At 41.3% G+C, this 15,558-nt stretch overlaps 2 protein-coding genes across 4 annotated transcripts in view; one reads left to right on the plus strand and one right to left on the minus strand.

Moving 5' to 3' along the window:
• The window catches only part of LOC118767922 (uncharacterized protein C16orf78-like), a 12,698-nt gene extending 10,082 nt beyond the window's left edge, over positions 1-2,616 (plus strand). The window contains exons 4-5 of the mRNA XM_036513324.1: positions 527-635; positions 2,516-2,616. Of these exons, the coding sequence (XP_036369217.1) occupies positions 527-635; positions 2,516-2,589 (183 nt within the window). The 3' untranslated portion in view covers positions 2,590-2,616. The remainder of the gene's footprint in view (positions 1-526; positions 636-2,515) is intronic.
• The window catches only part of LOC115224329 (putative mediator of RNA polymerase II transcription subunit 24), a 37,297-nt gene extending 22,511 nt beyond the window's left edge, over positions 1-14,786 (minus strand). Inside the window, exons 1-7 of one of the 3 annotated variants that reach the window (XM_036513323.1) lie at positions 13,431-14,786; positions 13,128-13,385; positions 11,129-11,323; positions 9,417-9,488; positions 6,937-7,022; positions 5,210-5,264; positions 4,001-4,108 (exon numbers count right to left, since the gene is read on the minus strand). In XM_036513323.1, coding sequence (XP_036369216.1) covers positions 4,001-4,108; positions 5,210-5,264; positions 6,937-7,022; positions 9,417-9,488; positions 11,129-11,323; positions 13,128-13,385; positions 13,431-13,952 — 1,296 coding nt within the window. In that variant the 5' untranslated portion in view covers positions 13,953-14,786. Of the gene's footprint in view, positions 1-4,000; positions 4,109-5,209; positions 5,265-6,936; positions 7,023-9,416; positions 9,489-11,128; positions 11,324-13,127 lie in introns of all 3 variants that reach the window. The other 2 variants (XM_036513322.1, XM_029795191.2) reach the window with 2 other exon arrangements.
• Positions 14,787-15,558: the final 772 nt, after the last annotated feature.

The raw sequence follows: 15,558 nt of genomic DNA on the forward strand, positions 1-15,558 counted from the left end.
TTTTCCAACTGAGTCACACAGTACACAAAGACTGATAACATTGAATGTGTTTAACCCCTTACCCAACAATTATTTTGAAAATAAATGTATTTTTTCAGACATATTTTTTATTAGTTTCAGTCAATACATGCTCTATAACTCTTTCATCTATATACAAAGAAAAAAATCAAAAGGACTCATTGTCACTGCCAGACGTATAAAGTGAGCGAATATACTCGTATATGTCAAAAAAGAGTTTATAATAGACGAAGGAACTCGTTTGCTGTCGATTTTGGCGAGTCTATCTTTTGACGAGTTAACTCGCCAGAGATAGAAAAAAACGATTTCGGTCAAAACGCATATATTCGTTTCTGCCGGGTAAGGGGTTAAGGTAAAAACTGAGCTGAGCTGAGCTATTTTCCAGTTGAGTCGCATAATACACAGAGATTGGTAATGTTGATTGTGCTTTGGATAAGAGCTGATCTGAGCTGTTGTATGACTGAATCTGAGCTAATACAATAACTTTTTATTCATTTATGTTTTCCAGATAAAAGAATTAGAACAGGCGTGCAGAGACAGAGGTACGGATCCAGGAATACACAAGCACATGTCCTTCGATGAACTGAATAAGGTAGAAATATTTGAAAAAGCATCAGGTACAGCAATCATTTTGCTCATTTATTGTTGTCGTTGTTGTAGTAATTTTACCTGTTTTAGGGAGTTTTTTTTTACATTGTTTGTTGTCTGTTTTTAATGAGAGGAACAAGAAGGCATTTTTTTTAACACCCCCCCCCACCACCACCACCGCCGCCGCCACCACCACCACCACCATGTTTACACAGAAGATTGTATGTGAACGACAATCTTGCGATGCTTGTTTACAATTAGCATGTGATGTCAAGACAAGGACACACACACACACACACATCATCATCATCAACATCATTTAATGTCCACTTTCTATGCTGGCATGAGTTAGATGACACCAGGTTCCAGGGTGATTTGGCATTGTTTCTATGGCTGAATGACCTTCCTAATGCCAACCATTCCAAGAGCGCAATGGGTGCTTTTTTTTATGTACCACTGTTAAGGGGTACCTTCATGTGCCACCAGCATGGCTACCAGTTATGTGACACTAGCATCAGTTGCAACTAAAACTTCACTTCACCTGACAAGTCTTCTCGAGCACAGCATATCAGCAAGGTTGGTTTATATATATTCAAAATGTGACCGCATGTGTACCGTTGGTGATTTTTTTTCCTTTGTCTTCCCTTCTCCTATGTTTCCGACGAAGAGCTCCGCTCCAAACGTAAAACCCTCCTTCTTTCCTGAGCGTCCAATAATACTATATTTGTTCCACGTCTTCGCGTTGTCGTGTTTTTTTGTGCTTTCTTGTTTGGATTAACTTTATATATATATATATATAAATATATATATATATATATATATTATCATCATCATTTAACACCCATGTTCCCTGCTAGCATGGGTGGGACGGTACCACAAGAGCCGGCCAGACTGAAGCCAGACTGAAGCCAGACTTCTGCACCAGACTTCTGCAACTGTTTTGGAAGGATTTTTACAGCTGGATGCCCTTCCTAACACCAACCACTCAGCAGAGTGGACCTTAGTACTGTCTATGTGGCACAAGCACAGGTGAGGTCAGTTTTGGCAAGGTTTTTACAGCTGGATGCCCTTCCTAACACCAACCACTTTACAGTGTGGACTGGGTGCTTTTAAGTGGCACCTGCACTGACAGGGTCACCAAGTAATTTCAAGGCAAAATCCTTTAAGAGGGGAGGAAGCATTGAAGGAGGTGATGATGATGAAAAGGTTATAGTGAGACAGATACAGGTGTCTTGCTGTAGAGGAATTACAAGGTCACATGACCGGAGAGAGATCAGAAGACAGAAACAGGTGTGCTACCACGGCACAGGTGTGGCTGTGTGGTAAGAAGTTTGCTTCTCAACCACATGGTTCTGGGTTCAGTCCCACTGCATGGCACTTTGGGTGTCTTCTACTATAGCCTTAGGCTGACCAAAGCATTGTGGGTGGATTTGGTAGATAGAAACTGAAAGAAACCCATCGTTTGAGGGGTACTTTTTTTTTACATGCCAGTTATGCGCCACTGGCTTTGACCACGACTACAATCTCACTTGGCTTGATGGGTCTTCCCAAGCACAGGATATCCTTTTCTACTCTAGGCACAAGGCCCGAAATTTGGGGTGGGGGGGCAGTCGATTAGGTTGACCCCAGTACACAACTAGTACTTAATTTATCAACCCCAAAAGGATGAAAGGCAAAGTCAACCTCTCCACCAAAATTACTGGCATTGTGCCAAATTTTCAAACCAATATCTACTTATAGAAATCGCATTTATTATAAATAACAAAAATGTTGAAATTAAACAAAAAAAAAAGAAAAAGAAAAGGCTAAATAAACAGTTTTTTTTGGTTTTTAATTATTTTGTTGTTTAATTGTATATTTATTCTGTTTTACTCATTTATTTTTGTTTCTTAATTTTTTTTCATTTCGACAGACGACAACCCTGCAGAGAGGAAAGGTTCCCGGCACCGTGGCGTCAATGTAGACCAGAGAGGCAAATTATAAAGCTAATAAAAACCGTAAAACCAAAGTTATCGCCATCCATCGTTCTCTCTCCTCATTATCACAAAGCTTTCTCATATCCTTTGGCCTTGTATTTTAATTCTGACTTACTCTTTTACTTGTTTCAGTCATTTGACTGTGACCATGCCCTTCCTAACGCCAACCACTCTGCGAGTGTAGTGAATGCTTTTTACATACCACCGGTACAGGTGCCAGGAGGGGCTGGCAGTGGCCACAATCGGTTGGTGCTTTTTACGTGCCACCAGCACAGAAGCCAGTCAAGGTGGCGTTGGCATCGACCATGTTTGGATGGTGCTTTTTACATGCCACATGTTGATGTACTTGACTCAATAGGTCTCCTCAAGCACAGCAGGTCACCCTACAATCCAAGGTAAGCACAGCAGGTCGTTCTGCAATCCAAGGTACTTTGGATGGGCTGGGGCTATGCGAAACTGGTGCAGGATGTCCAGAACTGATGACATCAGCAAGCTGGTAACCAATCTGGTCTCTGGTAAACACATTAAGGACTTATTTTTATCACTACAAACAAATCCTTTGTGCAGGGTGCTCAGCAAAAGCTGAATGTTTATATGTCCACTTTGACAAGACAGTCCGTCATTTAGACCAGTGTTTCTCAAACTATCTGACGTGGCGTACTGTCAGTTTTTTTTTCCAATGTGCCAGGGATCGGTAATATTTCTTAATATTATTTTCACTGGAAACAATCTATATAATGGATATAATAAAAGTTGACAAATTTTTTTTTATCTTATATTTATTTTGTATACAAATAATACAATATTAAGTAAGCATTTTAAAAGAATTTTATAATGTTTCTTTCTTTTCTGGAAACTCACCGCGTACCAGTAGCTTATGGCTCACAGACCAACACCGGTTCGTGGAGCACAACTTGGAGTAGCACCGATTTAGATTTCACACTGATTTTCGTTGTTCTGTTAACCATCCAAAATATTTTGTCAATATGTGTGCCCCCACCACCACCAACAACAACAACTTGCTAGCCCTGGTCAAACTGTCCAGCCTATACCAGCATGGACAACAGACATTAAATGATGATGATGATGATCATCATCATCATCATCATCATTTAACGTCCGCTTTCCATGCTAGCATGGGTTGGACGATTTGACTGAGGACTGGCGAGCCAGATGGCTGCACCAGGCACCAATCTTGATCTGGCAGAGTTTCTACAGCTGGATGCCCTTCCTAACGCCAACCACTCCAAGAGTGTAGTGGTTGCTTTTACATGCCACCGGCACAAGGGCCAGTCTGGCGGTATTGGCAATGGCCACGCTCGAAATGGTGATTTTTACGTGCCACCTGATGATGATGATGATGGTGTACGTGTGTGTGTGTGTACATGTATGTATATATGAAAGTAAAACTGACTGACCTTGCTAGTTTTGTGAATGTTGTTAAGACAGACAACACAGTTTAACGTCGGGTAACTCCAGCAGCTTGACCGACCACAGGTGGACCACAGGGTGACTTTTGTGGATTTCTGGATAAAGAGAGAGAGAGATAGAGAAATGATTGTGCTTGGAAGTGGGGAGCATAATAGCAGAGAGACAGAGAGAGAGAGGTAGATGGATGGACAGAGAGGGAGGAGACAGAATAAGGGGGAAAGACAGAGGAACAGTGAGAGAGAGAGAGAGAGACGGACAGAGAGAGACACACAGGGATGGAGGGAAGGAGGGAGGAGAGAGAGAGAGAATGAAAGGAAAGAATGAAAGAAAGAACGTAAGAAAGAAGGAAATAAAGAATGAAAGACAGAATAAAAGAAAGAACAAAAGAATAAAAGAATGAAAGAAAGAAGGGAAGAAAAAGAATGACAGAAAGAATAGAAGAAAGAAAGAAAGAAAGAAAGAGAGAAAGAAAGGGAGAAAGAGAGAACTTTTCCTATATGGTAACTGCAGGGAATTTGCCTTTTAGCAGCTGAAATATGTCACAAACAAATTTCAACGAACCTAAATTCTGCTCATACCTAAACACTGCTTTGCGTCAATGCTCCGTTAATATACATACATACATATATTCTATCGGTCTCTTTTGCCGAACCGCTAATATTACGGGGACGTAAACACACCAACATCGGTTGTCAAGTGATGTTGGGGGGACAAACACAGACACAAACATATATATACATATACATATATATACATATACGATGGGCTTCGTCCAGTTTCCGTCTACCAAATCCACTCACAAGGCTTTGGTCGGCCCAAGGCTATAGTAGAAGACACTTGCCCAAAGTGCCACGCCGTGGGATTGAACCCGGGACCATGTGGCTGGTAAGCAAGCTACTTACCACACAGCCACTCCTATGCCTATATCAGCTTATCTGCAATAAATTGGTTGGCTATACTTCTACAACATGCGAAATATTTTAACAATTTTTTTTATGCAATTTCTAATATTTAATGATGAAAATATAATAGGATTTTTTTAAAACAATGAACAGTTAAGAGGGTCCATATCAGTAATATAAGAATCAAAGAGGTCCATAGGTGGAAAATGGTTGTTGATAAACACTGGTCTACAGAGTCAAGGTTGACCTGGGGTTAAATAACGACAACAAGAAGTTGAAGAAGAAAATTCTAACCTGAAGATCGAAGTTTGATCCATTGAACATGATTTTCACCTTGGCTTTCAGCTTCCTAAAAGATGAGAATAAATGAAATATAACAAATGAAATATAAATAATTTGTTGTCTGGGGAGAGTCATTTTTTTTGTGCCTTATAATGTAACACACTCACCGGTAAAATTTCCACTTATTTCTTATTTTTATTTTCCTAAAATTTTCATTGCGTCTTGCAACCTTTTCAATAGTCTTGAAAAGGTAAAATAAGCGGAAATTCTAACGGTGAATGTGTTACATTATAAGGCACGAAAAGAAAATGACTCTCCCCAGACACAATAGAATATGCTTCAACACACAAACTCACATAAAGAATCTTGCAAACCAAATCCAAAAACGAAATATAAATATTTTGTTCAACCTGTTGGGCCTAACATTAATTATTTTGCTAGTCCTTCATCCCCACATAGCATCCCTCTGGAACTCTCACCCCGTTCGTATCTTTCCTGCAGGTGATGACTTGTATAGGTTTCATTAGAAAATTAACATCTCCAATCTTGAAGATTTCAGAAGGACAGCTGCAACAGAGACTACAAAACTGCGGTCAGTAGGAATGGACATACCAGGCATTCTGACTGCATCCACATGCCAGAATCCATCAAACAACTGATGAACAGAGCCTTAGACTCAGTTCAGACAGCTATGTGAAGCTGCTGGAAACTGTGGTCAAATCCTGGCTAGAGAGGATTGCTGCTGGAAGGTTTATGTATCACAGCAACATTCGGCTCCTTGTATATCTTCAGAAAGGGTCAGAAGTGGTTGCTGGAGAATTCATATGACTTCATTGGCCCCAATTTCTAAACTCCTAACTCCCTTTGATTGTAATCCCATGGATTACCATGTATGGGGCACAGTTGAGAAAGCCACCAGCAGCTCTGCTGGCAACACCTAGACCAAGCTGCTGGCCAAGATGAAAGAGATGCTTGAAGATCTTCCTAGGGACACACTGAAGAATGCATGTACCAGGTTCCAGAGCCGTCTAGAGGTCCTGGTGGAAGCTGAAGACAGCTACTTTGAGTAAATTATTATTTCCCAGTCATAATCATCATCATCATCATCATTTAACACCCGTTTTCCATGCTGGCATGGGTTGGACGGTTTGTCTGAAAACTGGTAAGCTGAGAAACTGCATCAGGTTTCAATCTGATCTGGCATGGTTTCTACAGCTGGATGCCCTTCCTAATGCCAACCACTCAGCACCTTGGCCAAGTGTCTTCTACTATAGCGAGTGGATTTGGTAGACGGAAACTGAAAGAAGCCCATGGTATATATGTATATATATATATATATCATCATCATCATCATCATCATCGTTTAACGTCCGTTCTCCATGCTAGCATGATATATATATATATATATATATATATATATATATGTATGGGTGTGTATATGTTTGTGTGTCTGTGTTTGTCCCCCAACATCACTTGACAACCAATGCTGGTGTGTTTACGTCCCCGTAACTTAGCGTTTCGGAAAAAAGTGACCGATAGAATAAGTACTAGGCTTACAAAGAATAAGTCCTGGGTTCGATTTGCTCGACTAAAGGCGGTGCTCCAGCATGGCCACAGTCAAATGACTGAAACCAGTAAAAGAGTGAATACCCCATATATTAACATGCTTGCATAGGATATAAAAAAAAGGCAACAAGGGAGCAAATAAGGAAGAAGGGATATAGTAACAGAGTCCTTACTGTCCCTGATCCAAAAGGAGGTTTGTGACATTGTCCATGACATCCAGGATTATAATAGGATGGAAGAAAATTTGGGAAACATCCAACTGCAATGACAACAACAATAAAGAACACTTTAGGCCTGTGATTCTCAACTGGGGTTCGTGCGGCCCTTTAGGGTCCGTTTATAAGATTTTGTTGTTAAATATTTATTTGCAATAAATTGGTTATATTTCTATGGTACACCAAATATTTAAAACTTTTTTTATACACAGTTCTTAATAATATTTAATTATGAGAATATAACAGGATGTATTTGAAAAAAAAAAAAAATTGAATGAGCTAGGAGGGTCCATTTGAATAAAAATAGGAATCAAAGGGGTCCACAGGTAAAAAGTGGTTGAGACACACTGATTTAGAATATAGATGACAATGATGATCGGTGGTGGTGGTGGTGTTGCTGTTGGTGGTGGTGGTGGTGTTGTTGATAGTGGTGGTGGTGGTGGTGGTGGTGGTAGTGGTGGTGGTGGCAGTGGTGATGGTGGTGGTGGTGATAGTGGTGGCGACGGTGGTGATAGTGGTGGCGACGGTGGTGATAGTGGTGGTGGTGGTAATGGTGGGGATGTTGATGATAGCCATGGTGATACAGTAGAGATGACAATGACGATGATAACGACTACAAAATGGAGGTGATGATGATGGTGATGATGGTAAATAGGATGATAGTAATGATGGTGATGATGATGGCAGCAATTAAGATGATTGTAATAATGATGATGATGATGATGAACAAAGACAGTGACTATGTTAATAATGACAATGTTGATTATACTGTTTACAGCCACAAGGCCACAAATACATAATCAGGGGGACTCTGGGGTGGGAGCGCATGTCTCTCTCTCTGTATTTGTCCCCACCACCACAGCTTGACAGCCAGTGTTGGTTTGTTTGCATTCCCAGAACTTGGCAAAAGACCCCAACAGACTGAGCATCAGATTTTAAGAAGACACAGGTAACTATTTCTTTATTACCCACAAGGGGCTAAACACAGAGGGGACAAACAAGGACAGACATAGGTATTAAGTCGATTACATCTACTCCAGTATGTAACTGGTACTTAATTTATTGACCCCGAAAGGATGAAAGGCAAAGTTGACCTCGGCAGAATTTGAACTCACAACGTAACGGCAGACGAAATATCGCTAAGCATTTCGCCCGGCATGCTAACGTTTCTGCCAGCTACACAGGTACCGGCTTCTTTTACAGACTGGACTGGGTACTTGCTTTTCACATGGCACCAGCACTAGCAATGTCACCAAATAACTTGCAAAACAAAGATCCATATACATACATATTTCAGATATTCTCATTTCAAAAATCATCTCTTGCTAATCTTTGAAAGGACATTGGTGTTACCTTGGCGGAGGTTAGCGCTCTCTGGGTGCACTTGTTATTATTATTATGATTACTGTTAGCACGCCAGGAGAAATGCTTGGCAGTAATTCATCTGTCACAACGTTCTGAGTTCAAATTCCACCGAGGTCGACTATGCCTTTCATCCTTTCAGGGGCAATGAAATAAGTACCAGTTATACACTGCAGTCGATGTAATCAGCTAGCTCCCTCCCCCAAAATTTCAGGCCTTGTGCCTTTAGTAAAACGTATTATTATTATTATTATTATTATTATTATTATTATTATTATTATTGAGTGAGAGAGCAGTGCATGCCATCAAGGTGACACTGGGGTAAAATATACAAAGCCCAGTATACCCATCATGACTACGCATCTGATAAGGGTACAATAGGCACATGCATCACAACCATATGTGCGCGACATGGTGTTCTCATATCAAGATAAACAGCACATGACCTTGCAGGTGGGACCCAGTTAGAATTTTCTCCAGGTCAAGTAGCCTATCCCGCTCAACAGGTCCCTGAATAAGGTGTGTTTAAGGATGTTGAACAAAACATCCATATTTCCAGAGGTGAATTATTCAAACCCCAAAGAATTCCTCTCAACACATGGCTATGATGCTCCCCCACTACTTCTGCTCGTGATCAGAGATGCACATATCGTCAGCCACTAAGGGACATGCTCAACTGGTTACGGTCAAACAACTGACAAGCAAATCTGTGGTATTGAGCAGAATATTTGCTGTAGCCCATCTTTTATATGAAGACACAGCAATGTTAATTATTATTATTATTATTATTATTATTATTATTATATTATTATTATTATTATTAAAGTGGCAAGCTAGCAGAATCATTAACATGCAGAGCAAAATGTGTAGCAGTATTTCAACTGTCCTTTACATTCTGAGTTCAAATTCCGCTGAGGTCGACTTTGCCTTTTATTCTTTCGGGGTCGATAAATTAAGTGCCAGTTGCGTACTGGGATCGATCTAATCAACTGGCCTCCTCCCCCAAAATTTCAGGCCTTGTGCCTAGAGTAGAAAAGATCTTAAGTCAGGTAAAAACACCTTAAGAAAGTACTCACCTCCTTCAGAATCTGGGGGTTTAGGGTCATTAAAATTATAGCTGAAGCACCTAACATCAATGCTCTTTTGATCTGCAATGAAGAAAAACAAAAATGAAATGAGGGTTAGCGGTTAACTTCTGTAAGAGAGCGAATGCAAACCTGATGTAAATATATGAGGTGGTATAAAAAATTTTCTGGACTAGTTCTGTAGCATGCCAACAGATGGCAGCACATGGTTGCATATGCAGGGAGAGCTAGCAGTGACCTTCATGAGGCAGTGTGCTGAGTGAAGTTGCTGTGTTTATTTTGTAAGTTGGGAAATTTGTGATTTTGCAAGATCATGTGTATGCGATTTTGTCATGGACAGGAAGTTGGAACAAAGAGCCAACGTGAAATTTTTCTGTTAAATTTAGGAATCTGTTACAGAGACATTGAGTATGCTTGGGCAAGCTTATGGTGACAAGGCAATGGGTCGTATACCACGTTTTGAGGGGCATGGGAGCTTCAAAAGCAGAAAAGCATCTCCAGGTGAGCTGGCAGAAACATTAGCACGCCAGGTGAAATGCTTAGAGATATTTTGTCTACCACTATATTCTGAGTTCAAATTCCACCGAAGTCGACTTTTTCATCCTTTCGGAGTCGATTAAAAAAGTACCAGTTATGCACTGGGGTCGATATAATCGACTTAATCCATTTGTCTGTCCTTGTTTGTCCCCTCTATGTTTACCCCTTGTGGGCAATAAAGAAATAAGAAACATTAGCATGCTGGGCGAAATGCTTAGAGGTATTTCGTCTGCAGTTACATTCTGAGTTCAAATTCTGCCGAGGTCAACTTTGCCTTTCATCCTTTCAGGGTCGATAAATTAAGTACCAGTTACGCATTGGGGTTGATGTAATCGACTTAATCTCTTTGTCTGTCCTTGTTTGTCTCCTCTATGTCTAGCCTCTTGTGGGCAATAAAGAAATAAGAAAAGCATCCCTAGGTGATGATGAGCAATCTGGAAGACCTGCCATGAGTGTTACTCCTGAAAATTTGGTATTTTGCAATGACAATTCATCCCCCATGGACCGACTGTCAATCAAGAGTTTTACTGCAAGGTTTTGAAGAATCTGAGGGAGGACATTTGGAAAAAGCGACCGGATCTGTGGAGCCCTAAGAATTGGGTTCTTCAAAACCACAATGCACCCTGTCGCCAAGTTCTCCTTGCTTGTGAGTTTCTCACCAAAAACAATATGGCATCACTTCCACACCTGTCCTATTTGCTAGATTTACCACCTCTTCACTAAGAGGAAAATGCAGCTCAAAGGTTGCTGTTTTAACAGCATTGTCGAGACATGGTAGCCTGGGGTAGTTATCTACCTGGCCAGCCCCTCCTAACCGTCCTACCCATCTATGCATGGAAGACAGATGTTAAACAATGATGTTGCTGATGGTATATATATGCATATATGTGGCAAATAAGTAAATTGAGGAGAACAATAGGTGGTTCATCAACTTTTGGACATTAAAATGTTAACTTATTTATTTATTAAACTGATAATTATAATAACATACATATATATAACATATTGTTCTTTACATATAAGATATAAGATATAAAATATAGTAATATATAAGGATACCAGTAATTATTATAAAAAACATGAATATAAATTGGTAAAATAACTTACAGCTGTTTCAGCCAATAGATAAAAATACCTCATTCTACCATAATGGAAGAGACGCCTACCTTATCAATCACAGAACAGTTTCTTTTCCGGTCTTTACTGGACAGAACATTGGAAGAAGAAGAATCAGAGGAGGAGGAAGAAGAAGAAGAAGAAGTATTTGAGTAATACAACAGTCCGATCCAGCCCTTTGGATAGTTCATCATGACCTTCTCGTTGTCTCCTTCATCTGTAATAGGGTCACAGCTTGGATTGATCTGAAAGGGTGCAAAAGAAATAGTGTTACCATCATCAGTTGAACTACCATCACTATCATCATCATCAATAACACAATCAACATTGCAATCAGCAATGCTGTTGTTGTTGTCGATGTTGTTTTAAATTGTCAAAATCCAGTGTCTTCCAGTATTTGTAGCCTTTTATGTGCTCTGCTCAGCTCAGCCGATCTCTAACTGTGAGGGGTAACCCGTGGAAGAGGTAGACCCAGGAAAACATGGGATGAAGTGGTGAAGCACGATCTTCGAATGATGGGCCTCGTGGAGGCAATGACAAGCAACCGTGATCTTTGGTGATATTCCACGCTTGAGAAGAATTGCCAAGCCAAGCAAAATCATAGTCATGACCGACGCTGGTACCACGTAACGGGTACCCACGACGGTGGCGCATAAATGCACCCATACCAGGGTATTCACTACACTCTCGGAGTGGTTGGCATCGGGAAGAGCATCCAGCCATGGAATCCATTCCAAATCAGACTGGGGCCTGATGCAGCTCTTTAGCTTACCAGTTCCAGTTAAACCGCCTAACCCATTCCAGCATGGAAATCAGACGTTAAATGGTGATGATGATGGTCAACATCATCAGCATAACCATTACCATCAACACCGGCACCATTGGCATAAAAACCACCATCCCTACTATACCCAAAATTTTAACCATTATCCATCATACTCAAAGCTATTACAACTATATCAGCATCATCATCATCATCATCATCATCATTGGTATTGATACATCGATTGGAAAGCATTTTTTTATTATTATTATTATTGTTATTATATTGACCACAAGATCTCAATGAACTGATTTACATGAAGAGAACAGACACGAAAAGATGGGGTTAACAGCGATCAAGAGGGGAAACAATAAAGGATATAACAAAAAGATATAAAAATAGGATTCAGAAAAATAAATAAATAGAATCAGCAATAACGAGATAGTCCATGTGGGGTTAATTCGGGAGAGAGGGGAAAACCACAGAAAAAAAAGTCCCAGATTTAATCTGCTGAAGAAGAAGAATTGAAGGAGGTGGTGGTGAAGAAGAAGAAGAAGAAGAATTAAGGAGGAGGTGGTGGTGGTGGTGGAGAAGAATTAAGGAGGAGGTGGTGAAGAAGAAGAAGTGGAGTGAAGAGGAGGAGGGGTGAAGAAGAAGAGGAGGAGGAGTGAAGAAGAAGAATTAAGGAAGAGGAGGTTGTGGTGGTGGTGGTGGAGAAGAAGAATTAAGGAGGAGGTGGTGGTGAAGAAGAAGGGGAGTGAAGAGGAGGAGGGGTGAAGAAGAAGAGGAGGAAGAGGAGGAGTGAAGAAGAAGAATTAAGGAGGAGGTGGTGAAGAAGGGGAGTGAAGAGGAGGTTGTGGTGGTGGTGGTGGTGGTGGAGAAGAATTAAGGAGGAGGTGGTGGTGGTGGTGAAGAAGGGAGTGAAGAGGAGGGGGGAGGGGTGAAGAAGAAGAATTAAGGAGGAGGTGGTGGTGGTGAAGAAGGGGAGTGAAGGGGAGGGGGGAGGGGTGAAGAAGAGGAAGAGGAGGAGGAGTGAAGAAGAATTAAGGAGGAGGAGGTTGTGGTGGTGGTGGTGGAGAAGAATTAAGGAGGAGGTGGTGGTGGTGAAGAAGAGGAGTGAAGAGGAGGAGGGGTGAAGAAGAAGAGGAGGACGAGGAGGAGAAATGAAGAAGAGGAGGAGGAGGGGTGAAGAAGAAGAAGAAAAGGAGGAGGAGGAGTGAAGAAGAAGAAGTGGAGAAGGAGGGGGTGAAGAAGAAGAAGAAGAAGAACCAAACAATGCAACTCACTCTGTAAAGGGTGCCTTGAGTTGCTTTCACGTTGCCTGCCTCCGAATATGTGCCTTCCACCCGGATTGTGTACCCGGGGTGGGTAGACTTGCTGACTTCATTTGAATTTTGTTGGCGTCGTAGTTGTCGTCGAATCGACTTACTTCGACTGTTTCTGATGCTATTGTTGCTTACATTGCTTTTGCTATTGTTGTTGTTGGTGGTGGTGGTGGCTGCAGTTGTGGCGATGGCGTAACTGGGATCATTGTTGTTGTTGTTCTTGTTTCTATTCGCATTGTGATGGTGGTAGTTGTTTTCTTTGTTGTTGTTGTTGTCGTCGTCCTCGTTTTTCGGAGATTCGAAACTCCGACTCGTTAATATCACATCTGACGTGGATCTCTCTCCTTCTGTATCGAAATTTGATGATGACGATGATGATGATGATGACGACGATGACGACGACGATGATGACGATGACGATGACGGTGATGATGATGACGAAGAAGAGTTGGAGTCGGAACCAGAATTAGATCCAGCTTCATGTTCGGGCCCAGGTCCGGTTTCGGATGCAGACCCGGACTGCGGTTGGGCCGCGGAGTCGTGGGGCATTTGTATGTTGACGTAGGCAGTCCGGTCCATATCGTTGGCCAGACTTACGGGTACCGTGCAGAGAAAGAGCAGAATGCAGAGATGCGATGCCAGCTGAAGGTAGTGCACGGTCCTTGGGTGATGAAACCACCAACCGTACGGCCGGAGGTTGATCCATTGTCCACTGTTCTGAGTGACTAGCTGAGAAAATACCGAACTAACTGAGTGTAAACCCGTATCGTCACCAACGACAGCCATTTTGGAGTGGAGTTAAGTCGAGAAACGAAAACAAACAATTGGCCTCGCTACCAGCTGGCTTCTTTAAGTCAATGTGTGTATGTCTATATACCCGTTCAGTTGTGCGTATGCACCTTGTCTGTTAGCCTGAGTCTATGTGTATCTGTTTGACAGGCTATCTATCTAGCGGTCTATGTACGTCTGTCTGTCAAACTAATTGTCCTTCAGACTTTATGAGTCAGCCTGTTGGCTTTTGTGTCTAGCTATCCGTCTGTATACCCGCTTTTCTCCGTGTGATCTGTTAGTCTGCCGTTGTTGCTTAACCCTAGGTCGACTCTCACTGGGTAGACCTATGATTAAAGGCGTTCCAACCGTGACCATTGTCGCTTTTTGTATATCAGGGACTACATTGCCCAATATGTCGGGGATTTGTTTTATTATTTGTTATTGTTTCGTTTGTTTTGTTGTTGTTTTTCAGACAATAAAGCGTATCAAGCGGGTAAAATGACCAAGTAGCGATTCCGTAGTTGGCTCGCTGGTAAGTGTGTGTGTGTTTGCGTGAGAGAGAGAGTCTTGTCAGTCTCCCTATATGTCGGGACGCATAAATGTCAATTTGTCAGTCTATCTACTTATCAGTCTATTTATCGATCTATTTACATGTCTTGTCTGTCTCTATTCTTTTTCTTTTACTGCTTAGCTAGCTAGGTAGCCGTCTACGTATCTAAATATCCACGTCTACCACGGTACTTCCCCCTGCTTGTCCACCTCTCTGCCAATCAATTTTATCTGTCATTCTATGTGTGTATGTGTGTGTGTCTTTGTGTATGTGCATGTAAGTATGAGTGTGTGTGTGTTTGCGTGAGAGAGAGAGAGAGTCTTGTCAGTCTCCCTATATGTCGGGACGCATAAATGTCAATTTGTCAGTCTATCTACTTATCAGTCTATTTATCGATCTATTTACATGTCTTGTCTGTCTCTATTCTTTTTCTTTTACTGCTTAGCTAGCTAGGTAGCCGTCTACGTATCTAAATATCCACGTCTACCACGGTACTTCCCCCTGCTTGTCCACCTCTCTGCCAATCAATTTTATCTGTCATTCTATGTGTGTATGTGTGTGTGTCTTTGTGTATGTGCATGTAAGTATGAGTGTGTGTGTGTTTGTGTATGTGCATATGAGTATGAGAGTGTGTGCTTGTACGTGCGTCTATCAATGTGTGTCTGCAAGCGCCTTATCTTATATATCAGTTTGTCTTTCTGTCCGGTCTGTGTCTGTATGCATGCGTAGATTTATGTATGTGTGTGTGTGTACGCGTACGTACACTTATTTCTGCGTATGTGTGTATATATATATATATATAATGTCAATCTATGCAAATTTGTATGTCGTCTCTCTCTCTCACTCAGCAGACATGTGTGAATAAATAGGTAAATAAATAGATAAATAGATACACAAACATATATAAATGTCACTTTGTGTGTATCCGGATTATGGTGTTTTCTTACAGTCTTTTCGTGCCTCCAGAATAATGCCAATATTTGGTAAACAACAGGGGAAATCTGTTGGTGGTGTATTGTTGCGTCGTTGTTGTTGTTATGACTTGGTCCACCAAGGGAGATAATGCATCCG

This window comes from Octopus sinensis, linkage group LG25, assembly GCF_006345805.1.
Source record: "Octopus sinensis linkage group LG25, ASM634580v1, whole genome shotgun sequence".
Lineage (NCBI taxonomy): Eukaryota > Metazoa > Mollusca > Cephalopoda > Octopoda > Octopodidae > Octopus > Octopus sinensis.